The following is a 23665-nucleotide window of genomic DNA, read 5'->3' on the forward strand; positions in this document are numbered from 1 at the left end:
CTCAGCCCCCGGCACCGCGCAAACGCCAGGCTGCAACCTTTACCTGCGGCAGGGAGGCTCAGCCCCGCTCTGGGCGGCCGGGCTGCCCCCGCCTCAGGCGGGCCGGTCTTTGCAGGAGAGGCGGGAAGCCGGGCTGGAGACGTGCTGATGGAGAGGACGCCCTACACTGCCCAGAGACCGGCGCCCGCCGGGCTCCGCTGCCGAGGGGAGGAGCCCGGCGCTGCACAGCCCAGCGGACCTGCAGCTGCGTGTGAGCGCCGCCGCCTTTCCCCCGCGCCTGAGCGGGGGGAGGGACGCGCTCAGTCCTCTCCGGCGCCCGAGACGCGCTGGCCCTGTTGCCGGTTCCTGGGGAGCTTTGGTCGCTGCCCAGCTAGGGGGACAGAGACGTCGAGAAAGGGGCCGGCTGCCTCTATAGCACCCCTCCGCGGGGCATGGCAGGCCCCAAACGTTTAAAACTCTTGAGTCAGGCTGCCAGGCATCCTGGGATTTTATCTTTCTTTCTTTCTTTATTGAAAAGGGCCCCAAACTAATTATTCTTTGTTTGCCTTCTGGTTTGCGATCATTTTCAAAGGTTCCTTTTCTCCCCTCACACCCGCGCTTTGGAGAGCCTCAGGGAGTCACCAGCCTCCAGAAGCTGGGGCTTTAAGAAAAACCATCAACTATCACGAGATGAGCAATAAGGTTACAGGGAGCAGCACCATCGCATTTTCCCTTCTTGGGAGTCAGGAACTGTGTTAAGGAGGGTTAGCTCCAGTTGTACTGTGGTAGCACACAAAAGCCACATTGTTACAGACACTGTTGTAAATGCATAGTCAGACAGACTCAGCTCCTCAAAAGGTATTTAGGCACCTAAATCCCACCAATTTCTATGGGAGTTTTGTGCCTAAATACCTTTGAGGTCTGGGCCACAGTCTCTGCTCTGAAATGTTACAGCTTTTATTCCATCAACCCAGACAGACAAAGCTCAATGATGCGCAATGTCCTTCATGGAACTCTAAGGAAGCCCTATTAATCCTAAAATAACTTATATATCATCTTTTGCTATGTTAATGTTTTTTTAAAAACTATTGCTATGTTTGTATGCAGTGTTACTGTAGCCATGTTGGCCCCAGGATATTAGAGAGACAAGGTGGGTGAGGTAATATCTTTTATTTCAAAGGCTTGTCTCTCTCACCAACCGACATTGGTCCAATAAAAGATATTACCTCACCCACCTTGTCTCTCTAGTATGGCTGTGCTTGTAATTCATGCTCTAGGATGGTACCACTGCCCTCTACTGGATGGATTCACAAGGCATGAGGGATGAACTGTATGCCATAGTCTGTATATATCTAGCAGCGTTTCTTTCCTTTTACTCAATTTGTAGGAGGCTGTGCTTTGGGATCAAAGTTCTAAATCCTGCACTCCGCCATCACCTTTTGAGCAGCTAGAGTGCATAGTGAGAAATGTTCATTCTTCGAATGCCATAGATTTGCCACACTATTACTAATCATTGCCTGGTTTGTGTTCTATAATACAGAGAGCACTACCCAAACATTAACCCTTGTGCCCCTCAGCCCCAGTGAGGTGTAGAAATATTCTTATCCCTGCTTCACAGACAAGGCAACAGATACAAAAAGATTTCTTGACTAACTCAAAGCCACACAGTGGCTTTGCAAAATATACCCTAGAGTCCAGATAATGCAATAGTCTTTTATATAATAGTACTTTCATTCTAAAGGATCACATTACATTTTGCTTTCCATACCATCCTGAATGTACAGTATATATATGCCCTTTGTACTGCTAATGTGATAAATTATCTATTTAGGTATAAACTGGTCAATGTCTGTGGCATTTTCCTAATATGATACAACAGGTGCAACTATAGTGAAACTTTTGTTAACAGTCACCTACTAACCCTGGCAACCTGCCCTTATGGGCAACAAAACCTCAATCTCTGTTGTACTACATTATGCAGCTGCTTGTTAGAACTTCAAGGAAAATAGTCACTTACATGCCCACCATTAACAGTTTTCCCTGTGTTGGTTTTTTTTAGTCTCATCCCCAAATGAAATGGTCCACTGCAGTGTCATTGAATAGGCAGAATAAGGGATGTCTTAAATCAGTTATTAATGTTTACAATTTTAATAGATAATAAAATGATAAATAACCTATTGTCCTCTTGACCAAATTGGCCGAATTTTTTGTTCTTGATTTCCTACCTATTTTTTAAAATGATATTGGATCGGCTGTTTTATTAAAATAATCAAACATTTAACACAAATTTGCATTTTGTAACATATTTTAAAAGGTTACTATGGTTATCCTGAGTTTTAGTGTCTTACTTCATAAGTCTTAACCTGATTTGCTGGAAAACTGGTCCTGATGAATGCACAACCTCTTCCATCATGATGGAAGTACTCCCTACAGAATCTTCCACAGACTCTGTTGAGCCTATCCCTGGTATTGCTCACCTCCCATTCAAACTGCTTGTATTATGTTTTGTGATTGCCTCTATCTGACAAGGAGAAAATCCTCATAGTGTCTCCCAGCCTTCCCTCAGACTTGATTGTTGACTTTTCCGCAAAGTGGCTGACCTGGCAGTAGGCCAAAGGCACCCTCTACACTGTTCCAGAGTAGCAGCCATGTTAGTCTGTATTCGCAAAAAGAAAAGGAGGACTTGTGGCACCTTAGAGACTAACAAATTTATTTGAGCATAAGCTTTGAGCTGTAGCTCACGAAAGCTTACGCCCAGATAAATTTGTTGCCCTCTACACTGTGAAAATTAATATATTAGAGTGGCCACTTAATGCAGATATTACTGGGTTATAGCACAGTTTGGTAAGAAAGTTAAGACATGGTTTGGTCCCATCTACACAGGCATCACCAAAATCACGTGAAGCCTATGAGGGCATTAGTCTGTAGTAACCAATCAGCCCAAAGGGTATAATTTATAGTGTACCTTGGACCAAAGGTATGCAGAACTGGGAAAGTGGTTCCTTACCAGGCATTTATTTATATTTTTATGTTTCTTTCACAGGTTCTGTTATTCCAACACTACGCACAGATGCTAATGTAACAAGTTCACTTTGCTAGAGGTTTGTTACTGTGCTCTGTGGGAGCCTCCCTTGGAATTAAAAAATAAAAATTATCTGGAAAGCAATTGTCTTCCTTTGGTTCCTTGCCTGGGAAATCACTATAAACCTGCTGCATATGCAATATTTCTTTCTCCCATGCCTACAGTGCTCTCCCTATCCCAGTGTGCCAAGTGCCCACTCTCTTCATTCCGATCTCTCCTGAAACCCACTTCTGCAAGGTTCACAATATTAACCCACTGACTGAAAAGCAGCGTATGTACTACCAGGCTCAAAGGATTCCAATCTATTGTGTCTGATCTTTGTGTGCCTTTCAGACTGCCAGCCCCTTGCAGCAAGGATGTCTGCATTTAGTACAGCACTTGGTAAGTTGTCTGCATGCACAAAATAAATAAAACAAAACATTCTGCATAGAGAGCAGCTACAGAATTAGGTCCAAAATTGTCTCAGTGTTAAAAGCCAGAGCCACACATCACACATTAAATTAATTTATAGAAAAGTTGTGGCCAAGAACGTTAATACACTGGAGGCTCCTTGCTAAGAACATGAGGTCATTACCAGACTCAAATTATATAATGGAAGACTCAAGCTTCTAATTTATTTGCACAGGATGCCCTCAATGTAATTATTGGCTTACGTGCCCATCATTTTCTTTTATTTAAAAATAAATAGTTTTGCCATCCCATTTAAAGAAGCAGACCTATCACCCTGCTGCAACAAAAATACAGCTCAGAGAGGCAGCCCTGCCCCACATGAATTGGATTTCTGAAGGAGATCAGAACAAGGTGATGTACTCACCATTTGCAAGACCAGGAACCTTGCCCTCCACAAGGAAAAATAAACCTGCATTCAGAATTTGCTGATCATCATTCATTCCTCCATTCTTTGTAGCTTAACACCAAGCTTGTCACCTTCTGTGCTCTCTGGGCCAAATCCAGGGTACAGTGAGGTCCCATTAACTTCAGTGGGACCAGGATGTAATCTTGCATACAGGTCTTTTAGATGTCAGAGCTGGAAAAAGAGAATAAATTATGGTGTAAATTCAGAGTGAAAAGAACATAAGAGTCAGATCCATGGAGGAACAAGACAATCGGATGATGACTTGCAGCAAAATCTTTACTAGAACAACTTATTTATATAGGACCTTTCATCCAAACCAATCCCAATGTGCTTTAAAGACAGCATACAGAGGGATTGTTTCACCACCATTGAAATCCAGCCACCTCTCATCTGCAAGCAATCCATCTGGCACCTGCACACTTCATTAAAATTTATGAAGCAAGTGAAGAATTACTTATACAAATGAAGATCTCTTTTCCCTTCCCCACTCCCTTTGCAAAAAGTGCTATGGAAACTTTCTTGAAAATAAGTGCTCAGGATCTTTCATTTACATCTCATCTCCAACAGTACAGTGGCCTCTAGCATTAGGCTGGGACATTGGTTCATAACTGAATTAGAGAGAAGTGTCACTTAAGCCCTGATCCAACAAACACTTGAGCACTTGCATAACTTTATTCTTGTTAGCAGTCCCAGTGAAATCAATGGGCCCAGTGAACCCAAGCAATTAATTCTCACAGTAGAAAAAAAGTCAGAAGATTGGCTTTAGAAGCATTACATTTGAAAAATAATTACTGTATCTTTTGCTTTGCCTTCAGTTTTTGAGCTCTCTCTCCACAGCTGTGAGACCAAAGGTACTGCATCAGACATATCAGAAGGCCAAAGAGAACAACAGATGATCCAGTGCCAAGCTGCAAACTCAGGAATGAAATATCAGCTAAAATCACCTCTGCCTGTTGAAAATGGTGCCAGTATTGGGTACCAGTTCTCTATACTCATAGCTTCATGCAATTGAACAATTCCCTCCCTTCTGGAAGGCCATACTCACCATGGCTGGTGCTGTGAGTGACACCATGCAAAAAGCACTCTGAAGGAGAAGCGCCAATCAGCATGTCTTGTTTAAAACTTTGGGGGAGCAAGAGAAGGGAGATTATACTAACAATGGTACCTCTGTGTTTTATCTGTAGCAGCTGCCAGTGCAGCTTTGAGGGGTTCCCGCTCCACACCCATGGAACGCCCAAGCCAGATAAAGAGAAAGAGGACTCCGGATAACACGTTCAGTGAGATCCTGCAAGCCAGTGATGCATCAGGCTGTGAACAGAAGGCCTGAAGGATGAATAATGCAGACTGTATGTAGAAGGAAAGAGCGGACAGGAGAAAGGCCCAGGAGTTGGAGAGGGACATAACGTACCAGGACATAATGGGGTTTCCTTCTGCAGAAAACACAGATACTTCAGACTGTTGTGGACCTGCAAGTTCAACAGTCCTGAACTCACCTCCCTTTGCAGCCCTTGGAGAGCTCCAGGCTAGCACCTCCCTCAACTTTCCATGTGGCATCAGGGGACGCATCCCTGCTCCTACCACTCCACACCAGGGAGATATTAAGGACAATCACAACTTCATATACACTGACCTGAGAAGCCACGGTTGATGCATGTGTAGCTAAAATGGACATGAATGTTCCTTCCCCTTCTTTAAGCTCTGTTCCATAAATTAAAGTTTTAATATCTTTGCTTTTAACTTGCACAGAATTTTTTAAAATGTTTTTGTTACTCAATAGAACTCTATTGTTTGGAAAACAAAGTCATTTTTATAAGTTCCCAACATATGCTGCAGACTGTCTGGTGGTATTGAAAGCACCAACTTACTTGCGATTGTATACTTTGATACAACTCATAGGATCAGTGACACTCTGTAATAATTATAAATGTACAGCAAACACCACAAAATGAATAGATGCATTGTCAGTTTTATATTCATAGAGGTACACCAAGTACCACGCAATTCCTAACAGGCCCCCAAACTGCAAAGCCTGGTAGAGCATAGTACACCACAATGCATTACTGTGGCTCTCTTAAAGTACTCTTTTAGAGCCTCCATGAGCCGTATGGCTCTGTGCTGAGCTCTTCAGATAATAGCACTTGCATCAGGCTGATCAAACTCAGCAGACAGCCACTCCACCTTCATCCTGCAGCTTGGCAGCAGCTTTTCACCATTTGCTTCACAGATATTATGCAGGACACAGCAGGCAACAATAACCATTGGGATATTTTTCTCACTGAGTTCCATTCTTGTGAGTAAACAATGCCTGCATCCCTTCAATCTGCCAAAAGCTTATTGAACTGTCTGCACCTGCTGAGCTAGTATTTAAGTCTTTCCTGGCAGGTGTATGGCTTCATGAGCCAGGGTAGTAAGGGGTAGGCCGGGTCCCCCTAGGTTCACTACTGGCATTTCAACATCGCCACTGGTAATCCACCACTTGGGAAAGAATGTCCCTTCTTGTAGCTTTCTGAACAATCCTGTGTTCTTAAAGATGAAGGCTTCATACACCTTTCTTACCATCTAACACTGATATCAGTAAAGCATCCCCAGTGATTCACCAACACTTGCATAACCATATCAAAATAGCCCTTGCTGTTGATGTACTCTGTGTCAAGGTGGTCTGGTGCCCAATTAGGGACATGCATGCCATCTATTACTCCACTGCTATTCAGAAACCCCAAATCCATGCACTATGTCCCACAAATGGCTGAGAGTCACGGTCCTGTGTAGCAGCAGACAACTAATGGTCCTGCATGTTTACATGACAAACGACTCCGACAGTGGATTTTCCAACACCAAAATGACTTCCCACTGATCAGTAGCAATCCAGCATTGCAAGTTTCTGCAGTGTGATCACCGCTCACTTCTTGTCAGTGCAGCTCTCATTCTCATGTCCCTGTGCTGGAGGGCCGGCAAGCTCAGCACACAAATCCAGGAACGTGACCTTGTGCATCTGAAAGTTCTGCAGCCACTGCTCATCATCCCATAGCTGCACTATGATGTTATCCCACCAGCCAGTGCTCGTTTCTTGGGCGCAGAAGTGGTTCTCTACCATTTGCAGCTGCTTCATGTATGCCACCAACAACCTTGAAATGGTTTTCACTTTGTCCCACAGCAGTCTGCCCTCCAGGAAATCATAATGTTCCCCGCAGCTCTTCTTGCAGCTCTGAAAATACTGGATGATTGTGCATTCTGTGCTCGCAACGCTAACAACAATAGTGCAGAGCTCCACACGCTCCATGCTTCAGTCAGAGATGTCAGACAGTGACAAGTCCCACACAGGTTCATTTTCAAAACAGGCATGAAAATTATGGGATAGAGATGGCATTATGGGGTGGAGAAAGTTGCATGATGGGAACTTGACCCCTCATTCCAGTCACCCTTGTGCAACTTGTTTCTGCCCAATTATTCATTGCCAAAACTTCCCAAAAGTCAGGGTGCCAGACAGTGAAAAGTTGCACATTGGGATACCTACCTATGGTGCATCACAACAAGCACTTCTGGTAAATACACGCAGTGCCAATGCAAGAAGCCAAATATGCATGCGCGCAAGTGATATACTAACTGTGGCAGCTCTATGCCAATGCAACTTGTGTCAGCAAAAGTTTGCAGTGTAGACATGCCCTAAGTATCTTTAAAGGACTCCCAAACAAATGCTGACCAGATTTATTTCTGCTTAACATAGACCACAGCTCAAGGCGGTTTACTGGGAGATAATATAGATTTTAGCATTACTAACTCAAAAGTACTTTCCCCAATTTAAAATATGTATTTATCACATGTAGATCCAGGATATTTGATAAATACACTGCTTGCAGTGTTCCTGGCATCAAGTTACCTGAGTTGTCATGCAGTTAAATGTAATTAACTAATAGTTATTTAATTTTGTCATGCTGTATAGAATGTCTTTTTACTGCACAGCAAATATGGAAGTAAAAGTCATTCATATCTGTTACTCCCATAATACAGGCACTGTGTGTCTCTACTTTATTTAGAGAATAACAGCCAAGGAAATAAAGGTGTCACATAGCAATATTTATGTGGGTGAACAGAAGAGTTGTTGGCTCCATTTAACAGGCCAAGTTTAATGGACAATCCTTTATTTATCATGCAATTTTGCATAAAAAAAATTATGCAGCTTGATTGGCTCTGCTTTTTTCTTTGATGCCTCTTATGAAATAACCCACCTGTCATTTAAACTGAAACTTTTGATCTGCTGAGTGTTAATTGATTCAATTTGCAAAAGTAAATTGAGTCTTTACTCAAAATTATTTTTTTAAGATAGTATTACATAATCAACGTATCATTGTGGGCCAGGGTGACAGGATCATTTCTTCATCTCATGAAGTAGTACATTACCCCAAGAACGGGACAGCTACAAAAGTAGGGAGGTCATTCTTCTCTTGCACATGAGATGCAGGCTTAATTTGCTTCAAAATGAGAACAGCTCCCACTAATCGCCACTTGGGAATTAAAATTTGCAACACAGAGTGCTCCAGAAACAACTCCCATCACAGGAAACCTGTTAATTAAAAAGCACTGCCATTTTAGTCACCCTTCATCATTAAGGCAATTGTTTGCACAATTTGTGACAGGTTGTGTAGATAGATTTAAAAAACCCTACTCTTCTACAAAAATCTAGGAAATACTTTATTATGGAAATGACAGAATATTTGTGTGCCTGCATTTCTAAACAGCTCACATGGGAAGAGTTTTGAATCCATTTTATTTTAAACTGAGTTGTACTCACTTTTTAAGAAAGGCACAGCAAGAGAGTGCCTCTTCACAGAGACGGTACAGAAATGTCACCATATTTTAAATATTCCATTGTCTTTCTGCAATAAAAATGTAGTGAATCCCTATAGAATTTAAAGCTTAGATATCTTTTAGTAACCACTGTGACAGGATCGGGCCAGATGGCTATAGGAGAGTAATTTTTTTTTTGAAGCAAAAGATGTTTTTTTTATTTGCATAACACACTTACAAAGTAAAAACAGCAACATATGCAATGTGTAACACAGCCACCAATCACAATTGTTTTCTCATTAGCTTCAGGGGAGGGAAGTGTTCAAGCTTGCCTGGGCCCAGAGAAGGGGGGCTTCCTCAACTCTCAGGATCTTCCACCCTTCCGAGTTACCTGGTGGCCCAGAGCGAGAGGGCTTCATCAACTCTCGTGGTCTTCCACCCCCTCGAGTTACCTGGTGCCACGCCCGAGTGTCACCAACAATTCCCTCCTCTGAAAGCACCCAACAAGAGGGGCAGGCTGTGGGGTAGACAATCCGGGGGGGGGCACGTGCACCCATGTGTGAAAGGACCCCTCTAAGGTGGTGGTGTCCGCAGCAGCAATGGCTGGGGTCCCTTACTCTCTCCCCCAATCAAAGGGTCAAACAAAGGGACCCGGACAGGATCACCGAGCAGAGAACCTCAGACAGCGCACAACGCTCCTCAAAAGCATCAAGGGAGTCGGTGGACGCCGCCCAGAGGAACTCCGCCCGGATATGTGAACGGACCAAGGATCGGAAAACGGCCCCACGGTCACAAGAAACTCCATCGGCCAACCTTCTCTCTCTGGTTTTATAGATGGCCATTTTAGCCAGGGCAAGGAGGAGGTTAACTAGGAGATCCCGCGACTTTGTGAGACCACGGGTGGGGAGTGCATAAATAAAAAGGTGAGGGGAAAAATGCAATCAAAAGCATAATAGGAGATCTGTGAGGAGCTGGAATAGGGGCTGCAGCCTGGCGCACTCCAAACATACGTGCGCCAGGGTTTCCCTCACTCCACAAAAGGGACAAGTATCTGGAACGGGGGTGAACCGCGCCAAGTACGTGCCCGTGCTCACAGCTCCATGAAGGAGCCGCCAACTGATGTCCCCGATGGGCCTCAGAACCAAGGGGGAATATAGGCTGGCCCACCGGGGCTGCTCACCCTCCAAAGGTGGCAGAAGGTCTCGCCACTTTGTGTCGGGGCGGGACACTATGGTGAGGGTGTGAAGGTATGGAGCATGAGCGTGTGTAGATGTTTCCTTGGCGCGGTTTGGAAGCGTACCGGCTGCAGTTCATGCAGCCGGCTCGCAGTGAAGGGGTGAGGGGGTCGATTGGGTCTGCGGGGCAGAGGTCCAATTAAAAGGTCCGGCGGGCCTGGGGTAGAGGGTGAGCGGGGCGTGCCCTCGAGAAGGACCCGGTCGAGGTAAACTTGAGCAGCGGGTGGCAAAGCGGCCTTCGCCTCCTGAAGTACGCACCAGGGAGTGCGAGGTCTGGAGAGCCCCATGTGCCAGGCAAGCATCAGGGGATCCAGCCAGTCTCCCCGCTCGTAGTCCAGGAGGTCTCCGACTCTCGTGACTTCTGCCAGGATCAAGCTCTGGCACACCAAGCGGGACTCTGCCACCTGCACACGGAGCTGGAGGTTGTGTAGCAAGGGCTCCATGAGGAGATCTACACCCTCGGTGGCCGCCACAGACCTGTTCGTTAAAAACAGTTTCCAAGTCCAGAGGAGGTCCTGGTAGGAGACCGGCAGCCCCAAGACGTCTCACGGAAGACCTCCCGGACGAAGATAAAAGAGCTGCCGTTCATATCGGAGCCCTCGGATGCGGTGCAGGATGGCGTGCGCCAGTGTGCTCCACGCCGAACTGCCTGCACCATAGAGGAGCCTCTGTAGGGCCTGGAGGCGGAAGACACGGACCTGAGTGTGTAGACACTTCAGGCCCTGTCCTCTTTCCTTCAGGGGTAGATGAAGAACCCCTACAGGGGCCCAGTGTGTTCCTGACCAAAAGAACCTCAGAATCAATGTCCGGAAGTTGGTCAGGAAACCTGGGGCTGGGACCAGGGTGATGAGCCGGTACCAGAGCGTGGACAGGACTAGTTAATTAAGCACCAGCGCTCTCCCTCGTAGGGAGAGACATTGGAGTAGTCCCGTCCATTTCCGGAGCCGCTCTATCACCCCGCCCTCTAAATTTTCCCAGTTTTCCAGCGGAGAGGGATGCGTGGCAGAAAGGTAAACGCCGAGGTAGAGCAGCGGACCCGCGCTCCACCGGATGGTCTGAAGCACGGGTGGGAGGGAGCTCACCTGCCACCAGTCTCCTATCGCCAAGCCAGAGCTCTTGACCCAGTTGACCCAGATAGAGGAGGCTGCCGAATAGATGGCCTGGCAAGCCTCCACCCGTGCCAAGTCGCTGGGGTCCTGGATCATGAGGAGCACGTCATCAGCGTACGCCGACAGGACCAGCTGCAGCTCTGGCTCCCGCAGCACCAACCCTGTCAACCTCCTGCGGAGGAGACAGAGGAAGGGCTCGATCGCCAGAGCGTACAGCTGGCCCAAGAGGGGGCATCCCTGACATACTCCTCACCCGAAGCTGACCGGTTCGGTCAGGGTCCAGTTGAGCTTAACCAGACACTCTGCGGAAGTGTACAGCACCCGGAGAAAACCCACAAACTGGGGTCCGAAGCCAAACACCCGCAGAGTGCTCAGGAGGTACCCGTGGTCCACCCTATCAAACGCCTTCTCCTGATCTAAGGACAGGAGGACGAATAACAGACCATCTCTACGCCCGAGTTCCAAAAGGTCCCAAACCAGAAATAGGTTATCAAAGATACTGCGGTCCAGGACGGTGTAGGTCTGGTCTGGGTGGATCACATCCGCCAGCACAGACCCTAGCCGCAGCGAGATTGCTTTCGCTACGATTTTGTAGTCCACGCTGAGGAGCGAGACGGGACTCCAATTTCGTAAATCGAGGAGGTCCCCCTTCTTCGGCAATAAAGAGGGAGGACCCCGCTCTGTGGAGACTCGGCCCAGATAGTGATTAGGTCTGGGCCGAGGACGTCCCAAAACACGAGGTAGAACTCCATGGTCAGCCCGTCCATGCCTGGAGACTTATTAGTGGGCATACGACAGAGGGCTTCCGAGAACTCGGCCAGAGTGAGAGGCAACTCTAGCCAGTCTTGGTCACTCGCACTGACCGTAGGGAGCTCCTCCCAAAGCACTCTGCAAGCACTAGGGTAGGTCGGATCTGGGGAGAAAAGACTTGCGTAGAAGGCTCGGGCCCTCCCGCACATCTCCGCTGGTTCTGTGAGGGGTGTGCCGTCTTCTGCAGGAGGCAGGTGACGTGTTTCTTGGCCCTCCTCGTTTTCTCCAGGACATAGAAGAAGCGGGAGCCGCGATCCATCTCCTGAAGGAGACGGATGCGGGATCGAACAAAGGTGTCCCAGGCCTGATGGTCCTCGAGGGCCTGGAGCTCCTCCCGCTTCTCCCGGCACGCTCCGCAGAGGAGCGGGTCTTCGGGGCTGGCGGCCAGACGCCTCTCCAACTCTAAGACCTCCCATTCCAACTGCTTTATTGCCGCATTTCTCCGTCGGCTGGTGCCGTGGGTGTAGTCGCGGCAGAAGAGCCTGGCACGCACCTTCCCCAGGTCCCACCATCGCCGCGCCGAGGGAAAGGCGTGCCGCTGCCCTCGCCAGGCCAGCCAGAATTCCTGGAAGGACGTCACAAAACCCTCATCCTCCAACAGGCTGTTGTTAAAATGCCAGTAGGCCAGCCCCGGCCTCTTTGCACAGAGGGAGGCTGTCACGGTGGCTAAGTGATGGTCAGAAAATGGGGCAAGCTGAACGCTGGAGGAGTGGGTTCGTGAGAGATGGAAGCGTGATAAATAAATGCGGTCCAACCAGGAGTGGCTCGACCAATGGGCTTCCACCCGGACAAAGGTGAACGAGGAAGTGTCATCCGGGTGATGGTCACACCAGATGTCCACTAGGGAGTGATGTTCAACCATCTCCCAGAGGGTGTCCGCGGTGGCTGGACTCTGCTCGGTCCCCGAGCGGTCTCGCTCCTTGAGGGTGGTATTAAAATCCCCTCCCAGGACCAGGCACTCGTGAGGATCTAAGGTGCCGAGGAAAGCGGACGCCTGCTGATAGAATTGCAGCCACTGTGGGCCCGATGTCGGGGCATAGACGTTAAAGAGGTCAACCACAACCCCCTCTATACGGACCTAGAGATGCAGCAGGTGACCCGGTACGGCCTCGGCGACCCCTAGCACCTTGGGCCGTAGGTCGGAGGAAAACAGGGTCGCCACTCCAGCCTGCCGAATCGTAGAATGGCTAAAGTAGACCCTGTACCCCCACTCCAGCCACCAACTGTCTTCGGTGGTCGGATCCGTATGGGTCTCCTGCAGGAAAATCACAGAGTTCCCTCCTTCCCAAAGGAAGAAGAGCACCTGGGACCTGCGGAGAGCCATCCTACAACCCCAGGTGTTCAACGTTGCAATGGTGAGAGGCGTCATGGGGAGGGCCAGGGGGGTTTCTCACTGGCAGGGACGCTCACATCCCCCAGCAGGCAGCACAACAGTCCTTGACCCATCCCGTAGGTGAGTAATTGGTCACGGAAGACGCAGACCCGCCAGTAGGCTGTGGCATCCTGCTCCCCCGTCCCTTTACCTTCCCCCATGAGGGCCCTTGTGGCCCGGGGGATTTGAAAAAAATCCCCCCATTGCTGGAGAGTAAGCTGTACCTTGTTGCGGGAGCCATGGACATCCTCTAAAAACTTCCGCAGCTCTCCTCGCAGCTCATCGGGGGGTGGGGTTATGGTTTCCCAGTTGTTCCCCAGCAGGGCCCTTGGTGCAGCCCTGTGGTCCACTAAATGGACAAGCAGGGTGCGGACCCCCGACAGGGTGCCTAATGGGCTGGAGCTTCTAGGCCCGCCTCAAGCTCTGGGGCAATAGGGGGCAGTGGAGGGAAAATAGCAGCTCCTAATGGATTGGGGCAGGAGAACACAAAGGCCGCTCCCTGGGGGTCATCAGTTGGGAAAGGGAAGGAGAGAGCCCCGGGGGCGGCAATGATATTGCAGGAGGTAAATTGGATAGGGGCAGGGGCAGAGGCGAGGTTCTGGGTTTTGGGAGGCAAGCAGCTGGATGGTGGCACCTCCCGATCCGGCTCAAGGGTTAAGGGGGTGGGGAGGGAGCTCTCAGTGACACTGGGCATGCGCTCTGTGGTGGATTTAGTGGCCACAGCATCAAGAGGTGGATTATCTTCTGTAGTGCCCCCGCCCGGGAAGGAAGTCGATTGCTCCGCACCAAAGGGGGGTGCCCCTGGCGACTCGTGCCCCAGCTGCATGGCACCGGCTGTCACCTGAGCAAGCTCGGTGGTCGTCAGCGGGGTGCCATCAGCGGCTGGGTCAGTGGAGGAGTCCAGGGGCTCCTCGGAGGTGGGAGTGGAAGCAACAGTTAAGGGGAGGGAGCATGGGGAAAAGAGGGGTGGAGTGAGGTCGCCCAGATCGAGATTTGCTGGCAAAAGTTCATCCTCCCCCTGGGCGACTGGGGTCAGATCTAAGGCCTTGATCTCCTCGAACATGGAGGAGAGGACGCTTTCCACCGCCCCGGGGTTCTCCCCGCCGGCACCCACCACAACAGTTGTCTTGGGGTTCACGGGGGCTTCAGGTAGCGTCAGGACAGAAGGGGCTTCCTCGAGGGTCTCGGAGGGGAGGGTCTCCCGTGGAGAAGCTGACACTGGTGGATGGGACGCACTCATGGGCAAAGCAGAAGGTTTAGCATCAGTGCCCCCCTTCCTGGTCTTCTGGGGGGCCTCCGCCTCGGGTAGATGAGGTGGAGCTCGAGCCTTCCGCTTGCCTCGCTTCCCCTGGACTAGGGCCCAGTCCTCCATGGCATCATCTGGGGGCTGGTTAGCAGGGGTCATGTCAGGGGGTAAAGGCGATGGCTCAGGGACTTGGCGGGGGGGAACGGTGGGGCAGCATAAGGGAGGGAGGATTCTCCCTGGGACAGGCTCTCTCTCATGCCTGGTGGTATCTCTGCCACACCCTCCTCCATAGGCCCCGCTAGATTGTCAGCAGCGAGGGCGGGGCTCTCCCACTCGTCTGGGCGTTGTAGGGGAGGTGCCCCTTGGGCCTGAGCAGAGTAGCGGTGGTCCGAGGCGGGGGGGGCGGGTTCGGGTACCGGGCAGCCAGGAGCGTCGTCAATGATGGGGCCGATGTCCTGCCGGGTCTCGGGGATCCCAGGTGCCCCTCCTTGCCGGGCTAAGGGGCAGTCCCTCCAGACATGCGCTGACGCCCGGCAGAGGTAGCACCGGGCTTCCCCCATGGAAAAGTACACCCGGTCACGGATCCCCTGGTGGGGGACTAGGAAGGACCCTTCAAGCGCCACTCCGTCGTGCGCTGCCGACGGCAATAAATGTTGCACTTGCCTGCGGAAGGAAAAAATGTGACGGAGGGTGGGGTCTCTGCAGCCCAATGGGAGAGGGCTGATAACAGAAACAGGTTTCCCCAGGGTGGAAATGGCGGGTAGCAGGACAGCATTGGGAAGAAAAGGAGGGACAGAGGTCAGGACCAGGCGGACACCCAGGTCCTCTAGTGGCTCTAGGGGACAAACACCCCCCTCGGCCCCACCACCACGCCCCTCTCCAGCGCTTCCTGGGCGGCAGCCTCCGATACTAAGATGACGACGACCTTCCCGTACATTTTGGAGGCCGCCACAATGGCCGAGGGCCCCACCACCCTCGCCAACGCCTGCATGTAGGTCTCCATGTGGGGCGAGGCGGGCACCAGGAGGCATCAGACACCGTGCTTCCTTGTCATGGTGGGAAAGGGGCCCCGGCCGCTATTGATGGTGGTGGAGGCGGTGGGCAGGAGAGATGATGAGGTGGCAGACGGGGGGGCTGCTGCCGCCTGGGCATACATCCTGGGGCGTGAGGGAGGGACATCTGCAGAACAGGTGGAGGGGGCAGCAGGGAAGGACGCTATGCTTGGTGGCGGGGGTCGCAGCAGTGGGGGTGGCCCCTGCCATGGAGGGCCCGGTGGTTTTAGGGGGACACTTCCCCTTCTTCTTGCCCTGGCCTTCCCCACCGGCTGGAGGGGCTTCCCTAGAGTCTGGGGAGGCGATGGGCATGGCAGCGGTGGAGGTCACCCCGGTGCCCTCCATTGCCGATACCCCAGCGGGGGCGGTAGCAGGTGGTTAACGGGAGTTGGGGTCAGATAGAAAGGGACAAGCTGTGGGGTGGACAATTCGGGGGGGGGCACATAAACCACAGTACGCTTGTCCAGAGAGTTCTGTTTGGTTGGCTGGTGCTTCTGGTCCACACAGTGGAATCAGGGCGAGCAGCTGAGTCCAGAAGCAGATGTTAGATAGCCAGCAAAGATGGCGAGGGGGGGGGGGGCAGTGAGGAAGGTTGTAGTGTGGGGGTTGGGAGGACACAGATGGATCGGGGGTCAGCTCCGTGCCACACTCCCCGTGTCCTACAAACACAATTAAGACACAGTCAAGGCCTCCCCCTCCACGAGAGCACAGTTTGAAAGTTACTCAGTCTGAGGCCCCCCTCCACGGCAATTTGTAGAGTCCCCAGGTGGTGTTCCTCTGTTGGACAGCTTTTTTTTCTGTCTATTCCGGGTTTTCTTTTTTTCAGTAATAGTATTCCAGAAATGCCGCAGTAAGTGACAAGAATCCTCTCGACTGAAAACGGGTTCACAGACAAACAGCAAGCGGCTGGGTCTGGGGGCTGGGTCCGGGGGCTGGGTCCTTCCACTCCCCCGTTCTGGGGAGCGGGCTGGCAGGCCCCCCGTCTTGGGTGGGGGGGAGGTTTAAGCTGCAGCGGCAGCAGCGGCCGAGGGGCTAACAGCACTCTAGCAACAGCAGGAAAGAAAAAAAAACAACAAAAAAGAAAGGGAGGAGAATCGGGGGGAGCATCTGGACCGGTCGGGGGGGGAGGGAGCCGAAAGCAGGGGTAAAAAGCAAGGAAAGCCTAGGCCAGAGGGCAGCAGCAGGACAGCAGGCTAAGTAGGTCCCTTTTCCCTGGGTAAGGTGACAGGGAAGGTTTTAGAACAATCAGGAACCTTCTGGAGACCATTAAGACAGGCTGATTAGAACACCTGCAGCTAATCAAGAAGCTAATTAAGGCAGGCTAATCAGGGCACCTGGGTTTTAAAAAGGAGCTCACTTCAGTTTGTGATGTGCATGTGAGAAGCTGGGAGCAAGAGGCACTAGGACCTGAGAGTGAAAACGCGGACTGGTGGAGGACTGAGGTGTACAAGCATTATGAGACGCCAGCAGGAAGGACCTATGGTGAGGATAAAAATGGTGTTGGGAGGAGGCCATGGGGCAGTAGCCCAGGGAGTTGTAGCTGTCGCACAGCTGTTCCAGGAGGCACTCTAGACAGCTGCATTTCACAGGGCCCTGGGCTGGAACTCGGAGTAGAGGGCAGGCCCGGGTTCCCCCCACATCCTCCCAACTCCTGGTCGGAGACAGGAGTCATCGACCTGGACTGTGAATTCAGAAAAACTGCCAAGCTGAGGGCTGCCGTGAAGCTCCAAGGCGAGTAAATCTGCCAATAAGCGCAAGACCCCCCAAGGTAGAACAGGAACTTTGTCACACCACATGTCCAGCAATTTAATTCTTTTAAATGTTGAAATATTGCATAATAAAGGGAATATAGCACAATACCCTGCCTGAAAGATTATTTTCCCCAAATTCTCACCATACCTATTAGCAGCAGGCTGTGATTCTAGGCCCAGGGGTTCAAAGGCTCTGCTGTAAATGATAGGAACGTCAGAAGCTAACATTGCAACTCCAGAGAGAAAACAGTAGCTTACATAACACTGCAGAAGATGGTGACTATGTACACAAAGGTATTTGATGAACATATGATATACACAAGTAAGGTATTTACAAGAGTGTAGAGCTTCACTGGAGGTTAATTACCAGCTCAGACAAACGTACATGCGCTAGCTGTGAGCAGGTTAGTGCACTAAAAAAATAGCAGAGTAGCTATGGCAGTGCTAGACCCTGCCTGTGGCATTATGGCTCCACTGCTATTTTTAGTGTCCTAACTCAAGCAAAGCTACTCTGTGTGCATCTACCCATCTGGAAATTAACTACACTGCAGCTGGAGGCTAATAGTTCTGATTGTGTTTGTGCAACATTAAGAGCATTTTGATGCACAGACAGTATTCTTGAGGTATTACGATGCCCAAATTGGTGATAGAGACAAGTCTCTAGTACAGATAAACCTGTGCAATATAATGCTGATGCTTCTTTGGTGAGGCAGATCAGGAAAAGATTGTTTTCCAAAAATCAAAAGACAGGATACCAGAGTATGATAAGGCATTCCCTGAGTGAAAAATGCAATTTGTGTCTGCTTCATCATGCTCTAAGTCTACATGAGGATGGACCCTGAGAGAGTGGCCCTGAGTTGGGTGTAACGCTCCCAGATTTGGGTTTGCTAGGCTGTCACTTGGTAGAGCTCAAAAGTCAGCAAACCAAACTGAATGCGTGAGATTTTAAATCCAGGACATGAGGTTTATGGCACCATTCTTAATAGCATTATGTCCTGAGAAGAGCAAGAAGCAGAGGCAGGTACCCCAGGAATGGGGGTGGCTGATGTAGCTCTCCACCATTAAAAATGAATAATATGGCTTCACTACTTTACTCCTCTGCCACACCACTGCTCTCTTGCCAGCAACTGACCTACTTGATTTACCTCAGAGCTGGTGTTGGGCCTTGTCTCTCAGTCCACACTGGTTTGCTATAAAACCAAGACTAGATTATTCGAGTACATCAGAAAGTGAATAAAGCTTCATGGAGAGGAGACTCCCATTCACCTAGAGACAGCGGTGGCATTTGCTGTTCTCACTAGAAATACAAACCCAGAGGCCAAGAGGCTCTGGTTTCTCATCCTTCAGCCACAATGCCCCTAAGCTTTCCCTTTTGTCAGCGTGGAACCTCATAACCTCTCCATTGCACCCCTGTGATGAAGGCAAAGGATGCTGAACTACCCCCAGTCTTTACAACTTCATGCAACTTCCCTGAAGCCTCCTCCCATCAACTCAAGTATCACAATTTTGAGCAGCATCACACCCTACTTCTTATCCTTAGGGCAGCGGTCCTCAAACTTTTGAGGATCCTGCCCCGCCTTACCCCTGTTGGCACTCCCCCTGGAGCCAGAAGCAGGGCCGTGGCTCAGGGAAGGGGGGGAGAGAAGGGATGTGGACAGAGGTAAGGGGGCTGAGGCTGGGACTACAGCTGGGGGGGGGTTGTGGCTGCAAGCAGGGCTGCAGCCAGGGGCTGAGGCGGGAACAGAGCCACAGCTGGGCTGCAGTGGGGGCTGGCAGCTGGACCTGCAGCCAAGTGCAGCTCTGCTCCTGACCTTGCCCCCAGCCTTGGCCCTCGGCCAGGAATGGAGCCAGCGGCCAACGCTGGGGTCTGGCGCATGGTTGAGAATGGAGCCGCACCAAGACAGGGGACGGGATCAGGCATAGGGCTGGGAGCCAATGGCAGGACTGGAGCAGAGCTGGGGGCAAGAAGAGGCTGGGTGATGCTCCTTCCTCCCCCCCAGGCTCTGCCATGCCCCCATACTTTGGGGACCTCTTTCTTAGGGGCATGGGAAATGACAGTTGCTCTCCAAAGAAGCCCAGAATGCTTATGTAACAGTCATTGTCTTAGCTAACACATCAGGCATTGAACCAGGAGCCTCCAGAACTTAAAGCATGAGCTGCTATAGTGTGATCTTAAGATCCTGTTAGAATTATTAATATCTGAAATTAACATTGATATAAGAAGCCAAACACCAATTTAACCATACATTCCTTTGTTAAATCTAAAGGCCAAATGGTATTTATACACTTGCTCGAAACATGCCTAAAAAGCCTAACTAATAAGCAATTTACTACATCCAAACAGTAACAAAACATTTAGAAGAATTTGATCAAGATACTTACAAACAGGCTAAACCCAGGAGTGCTTAGACCTGTACTTGTTGGCTCCAATGTGGTCATGCAAGTATTAGCAATGAACCCTTTAAGAGTTTACTTTTTACACCCTTTAATAAATAAGCAGTCATTGCCAATGACTGTCTTTAGCTAAAAAACAATTTAAGAGAGTTCACCCTAATTTCCAGTCTTAATCCAGCTAAGATTTACAACCTCCTCTCTTCCAAGGACTTTTCTCCCCTCCTTCTTGCTGCTCAACAGTTTTTCCATTGCATCTGGGCTCACACAGGCTTTAACACTTCCCATGTAAATAGCAGGTCCCTACTTTCCTCTTCTTGCTGGAGGACTCTTTGGAAGAATGGACTAGGGTGAAGTTATCACAACAGATGGAAACTTGAGCTGCATCTTTCCAAGCGTATATCTACCATTCTGTCCCTTTCTCCACTTGCTTGTACTCTACGCCCACATTAGAGAACAAAGTATCAGTTCAGGGTTTCAGGCCATTGTAGCGACATCACCATTTTACTCCATTTTGCTGGCAAAAGAAACAAGGGCTTAATATTGTTAATGAAAAAAGAACTCAAAGCCAAGGTTTCTCAAATCACCACCATTGCTGCAATTGTGCTCATGTAACATCCATTTGGCAACTACAGAAATTGTTCACATGGAGGAGTAGCAGTAAATGTATTTTTGGCTAGCCTAAAGAAGTTTAGCTCCTGAAAACAAGAGCACACTCAACATAACCAGCTAGCTCTATAGAGGCCAACGGCAAGTGTTCCATGGACCAGCAGTAGTCCACAGATCACACTTTGTGAAACTTCTCTAGATCAAGCAGCATGACATATCTAAGGTCTTAATATCTGGGTTAAAATAAAAAACATGAGGCTAATAAGGTAAGCTGACTATACTTGTGAAATATTTACTTGTGATAGTTCTTTTGAATGGGATTTGAAGTCTTTCAGTTGTCTTCCAAATAGCCTACTAGCAATGTTATGGGGAAAAATAGATTTATTTACAGTCTAAGTTATTACAACTTCCCCATTTTAAGTAGCTTTAGTAATATGATTAAAGGTAGTATAGTCCAACATAACAGCATTCAAAGGACGACAGTTGATATTCAAAAGGTGCTGGCCCTAGAGAATTTTAGAACACTTAGTGGCAATAAAAGCTTTAATCATATTGCGCCACAAAAAAGCGTCCACTGAAGAGAGGTCAGAGTTCTCATTGAGGAATGCTTTCTTTAGTAAACTTGGGGGTGGGGCGGAGAAGAGAACAGTCCCACCTGGTCCTTCCTCCCCTGCATTTCAAGTGACACAGGAAAGGGAAGAGACAAGTTTTAACACTTTACCCACAACACAGCATCATTTTTGGGTGCATGAGAAGGGACTTGGTAGCCGCTCTTCTGTCATTCTTCCACATTATCCATGTTTGGGAGGACCAAAGGTATAAGATGCAAAAGCTATTTGAAAGAGGCAACTGCAGAACACATCCCATCAAAAGCCTTCCTAAATCAGGTAGATGCACATTTTGTATAACAACTGGATTGGTGAAAGTGTATTAATTGTGCATTTCAAAGACATACCAACCTGGTAATACCAAAGTGACCTGCTGGTCTAGGGAGCGTGCACATGAAAGGTTTCTTCCTCTTGCCCCCTGTAGGGTGAGAAAAGCCCCATACATACACCCAGAAAGCTACATTCAAGAGGCGACACACATGGTTAGTGTTCTTATAGCAACGTAAAGCCATCCTACTGCATTCTAATATTTGTGGATTACTAGATTGTTAGGCATACAATATTAGTCTTTAGTACATGCACTTCAGGAGGATTAATGGTATATGAGAATCTTAGCTTCTCTTTAAGTATCTTCTCTTACATTTGCAATCAACAATGCATTAGTGCTTTAAAAAAAGCATATGCTAGCATACATAAAGACAGACCATTGTAGACATTTACTGGTCGATATCTGTTTCAGTCATTTGTTCAGTTTGATAGTCTCTCCTATTAGAATGCTAAAATTAGAAAACAAATTACAGAAGCCCTATTGGTAACAAATATCCCTGATCTTTACAGATGCTGAGAGAAAAACATAAATTTATTAAAAAAATCCTGCTAACTACAGAAGACTTGAGGTAATTTTCAGAATAGCATGAACACAATCCTGTTAAGTAGTAGGAGCTGTGGGTGCAGCCATGACATTAGACACGCGCAGCCAGCTGAAACTTGATGCCGTACGGGGCAGTGAACCTGATTACAACCCAGATACTCCCAGTTTCTGGAAGTGCTGTTGTGTCAGAATAGCAATGCCCACCTGACTTACCATTATTGAGAAACTCCTCTCAAGCAAGATGACATGAATCTTAGGATCGTACAATCTTGTACCAGTGAAAAATTCAATCAAAAGCCTGCAAGGTTATTTAAGTAATCTTCCTAAAATTAAGATCTCAAATATCATTAGCAGTACAAGAGAGCCATGCTTCTGTTTTAATTATATATTTCTAATTACACTCTACCTCCACTGTTTTACTTTAGCAAGCTCATCTTTAAGACATCCACTGATGACCAATTCTTTTTTCATATTAAATGACCAAAGCAGGGCTATTGGTTATTCCACCATTTTAATTGCACCTCCTCTTCCTGCGGCTCTGCTCTCCATATAATAGTGTGTCTTGGAGTTCCAGATACCTGCCTCACAGGCCCAGATTTCTTTACACAGGAGATTGAAACTAGACATCACCGAAGCAGCTTTCCAAGATGTTTTCCCTAGTAAGACCATAAAACATCTGGCTATTAAGAGAAACATCCCCCTCTGTGACTCAGAATTGCATTCAAATTCACCCACCAGAGGGATTACGTGAGCAAACTTTCAAGAGCACTTTATGGACTAAGAGGGCTAAGTAAAATTACACATCCCACCACCTGTGTGCCAGCAGCCCTTCCAACTCGCATGAAGTCTCAAAAGGTGATTGAACCTGAATTACTTTAACATATTAATTTTATAATGTATTGAATTCCAAATAAAAAAAATGAAGTCACCATTCAGACTATGTTTCCAGGAATGTTTAAAAAAACAAAAAACAAAAAAAAATACAATAAATTAATGCTTAGGAATCAAAGTTTTCAGTGTCCCAGTATCAAGTGTAATCTTTCTCCTTCACTCTCCCTGTGTACTGTCCATAAGTAAAATACACACTGGCCTGCACATGGTAATGGGTACGCAGGCTGGAGATTCAATCAGGGCTCTAAACTGCAAGATATCCAGGATTTTAGCTAAAATCTACATGAATTTTTCATTTTATTTCTGCAACTAATATCTATATCTGCCACATCGGGCCAAGATACCGAGATCACGTGTACCACCCTTCGTAGGCTTCAGATCATATTGTATCCCAGTCACCTTCCATATCCAGGTCAGAGCAGATGCATGTTAGAAATCAACTTGTGTCCTCACCACAACCTACATATATGCACTATTGACCACCAGAAGCCTCATTGCAATATAGACAAAAAATTCCCTTCCCAAACACTCGAGAGAAGGTTGAAGGGTGGTGCAGGTTATAACAAACAATTCATGTATGCAATAAGGCAGATTTAAGTACATTGCACAGTGCAAGTGAAGGGATTCAGCAGATATGGGGAGAGTGGGAGGGGAAGGAGCAAAAGTTAATATTGATGCTGGAGCTGGAACTGAGGATTTCCTCACTGATGAGTCATTTAGTTAGTTTAAAAAAAAATAAAATAAATCTAAGTTGCTTTAAGGGAAAAACTTAATCCAAATAACCTATTTTGCCTAGAATTGATTTTTCTTATGAGTTAGCATTCACTTTTCAAAAGTGAATACATTGCAAGAATTTCAGTAAAGATACTGAGCTCAGACTGTTCCTGTACCCCTAAAAAATGCTTCACTATTATCCACTATTTTCTGAGACAGAGAGAATTGCTTTTTTATTAAGATACCAAAGATTTGAACTGGGAAATGAAAAGGGAATGAAAAAAACGCCACAATGCAGTCAAGC

At 48.4% G+C, this 23665-nt stretch overlaps 1 protein-coding gene across 1 annotated transcript in view; it reads right to left on the bottom strand.

Annotated features, from left to right (window-relative positions):
* Nucleotides 1-6643, bottom strand: part of ARHGEF28 (Rho guanine nucleotide exchange factor 28) — a 197394-nt gene extending 190751 nt beyond the window's left edge. The window contains exons 1-2 of the mRNA XM_077818012.1: nt 6474-6643; nt 44-144 (exon numbers count right to left, since the gene is read on the bottom strand). Coding sequence (XP_077674138.1) covers nt 44-144; nt 6474-6643 — 271 coding nt within the window. The remainder of the gene's footprint in view (nt 1-43; nt 145-6473) is intronic.
* Between the last annotated feature and the right edge of the window lie 17022 nt (nt 6644-23665).

Source organism: Eretmochelys imbricata, chromosome 5 (genome assembly GCF_965152235.1).
Source record: "Eretmochelys imbricata isolate rEreImb1 chromosome 5, rEreImb1.hap1, whole genome shotgun sequence".
Taxonomy (NCBI): domain Eukaryota; kingdom Metazoa; phylum Chordata; order Testudines; family Cheloniidae; genus Eretmochelys; species Eretmochelys imbricata.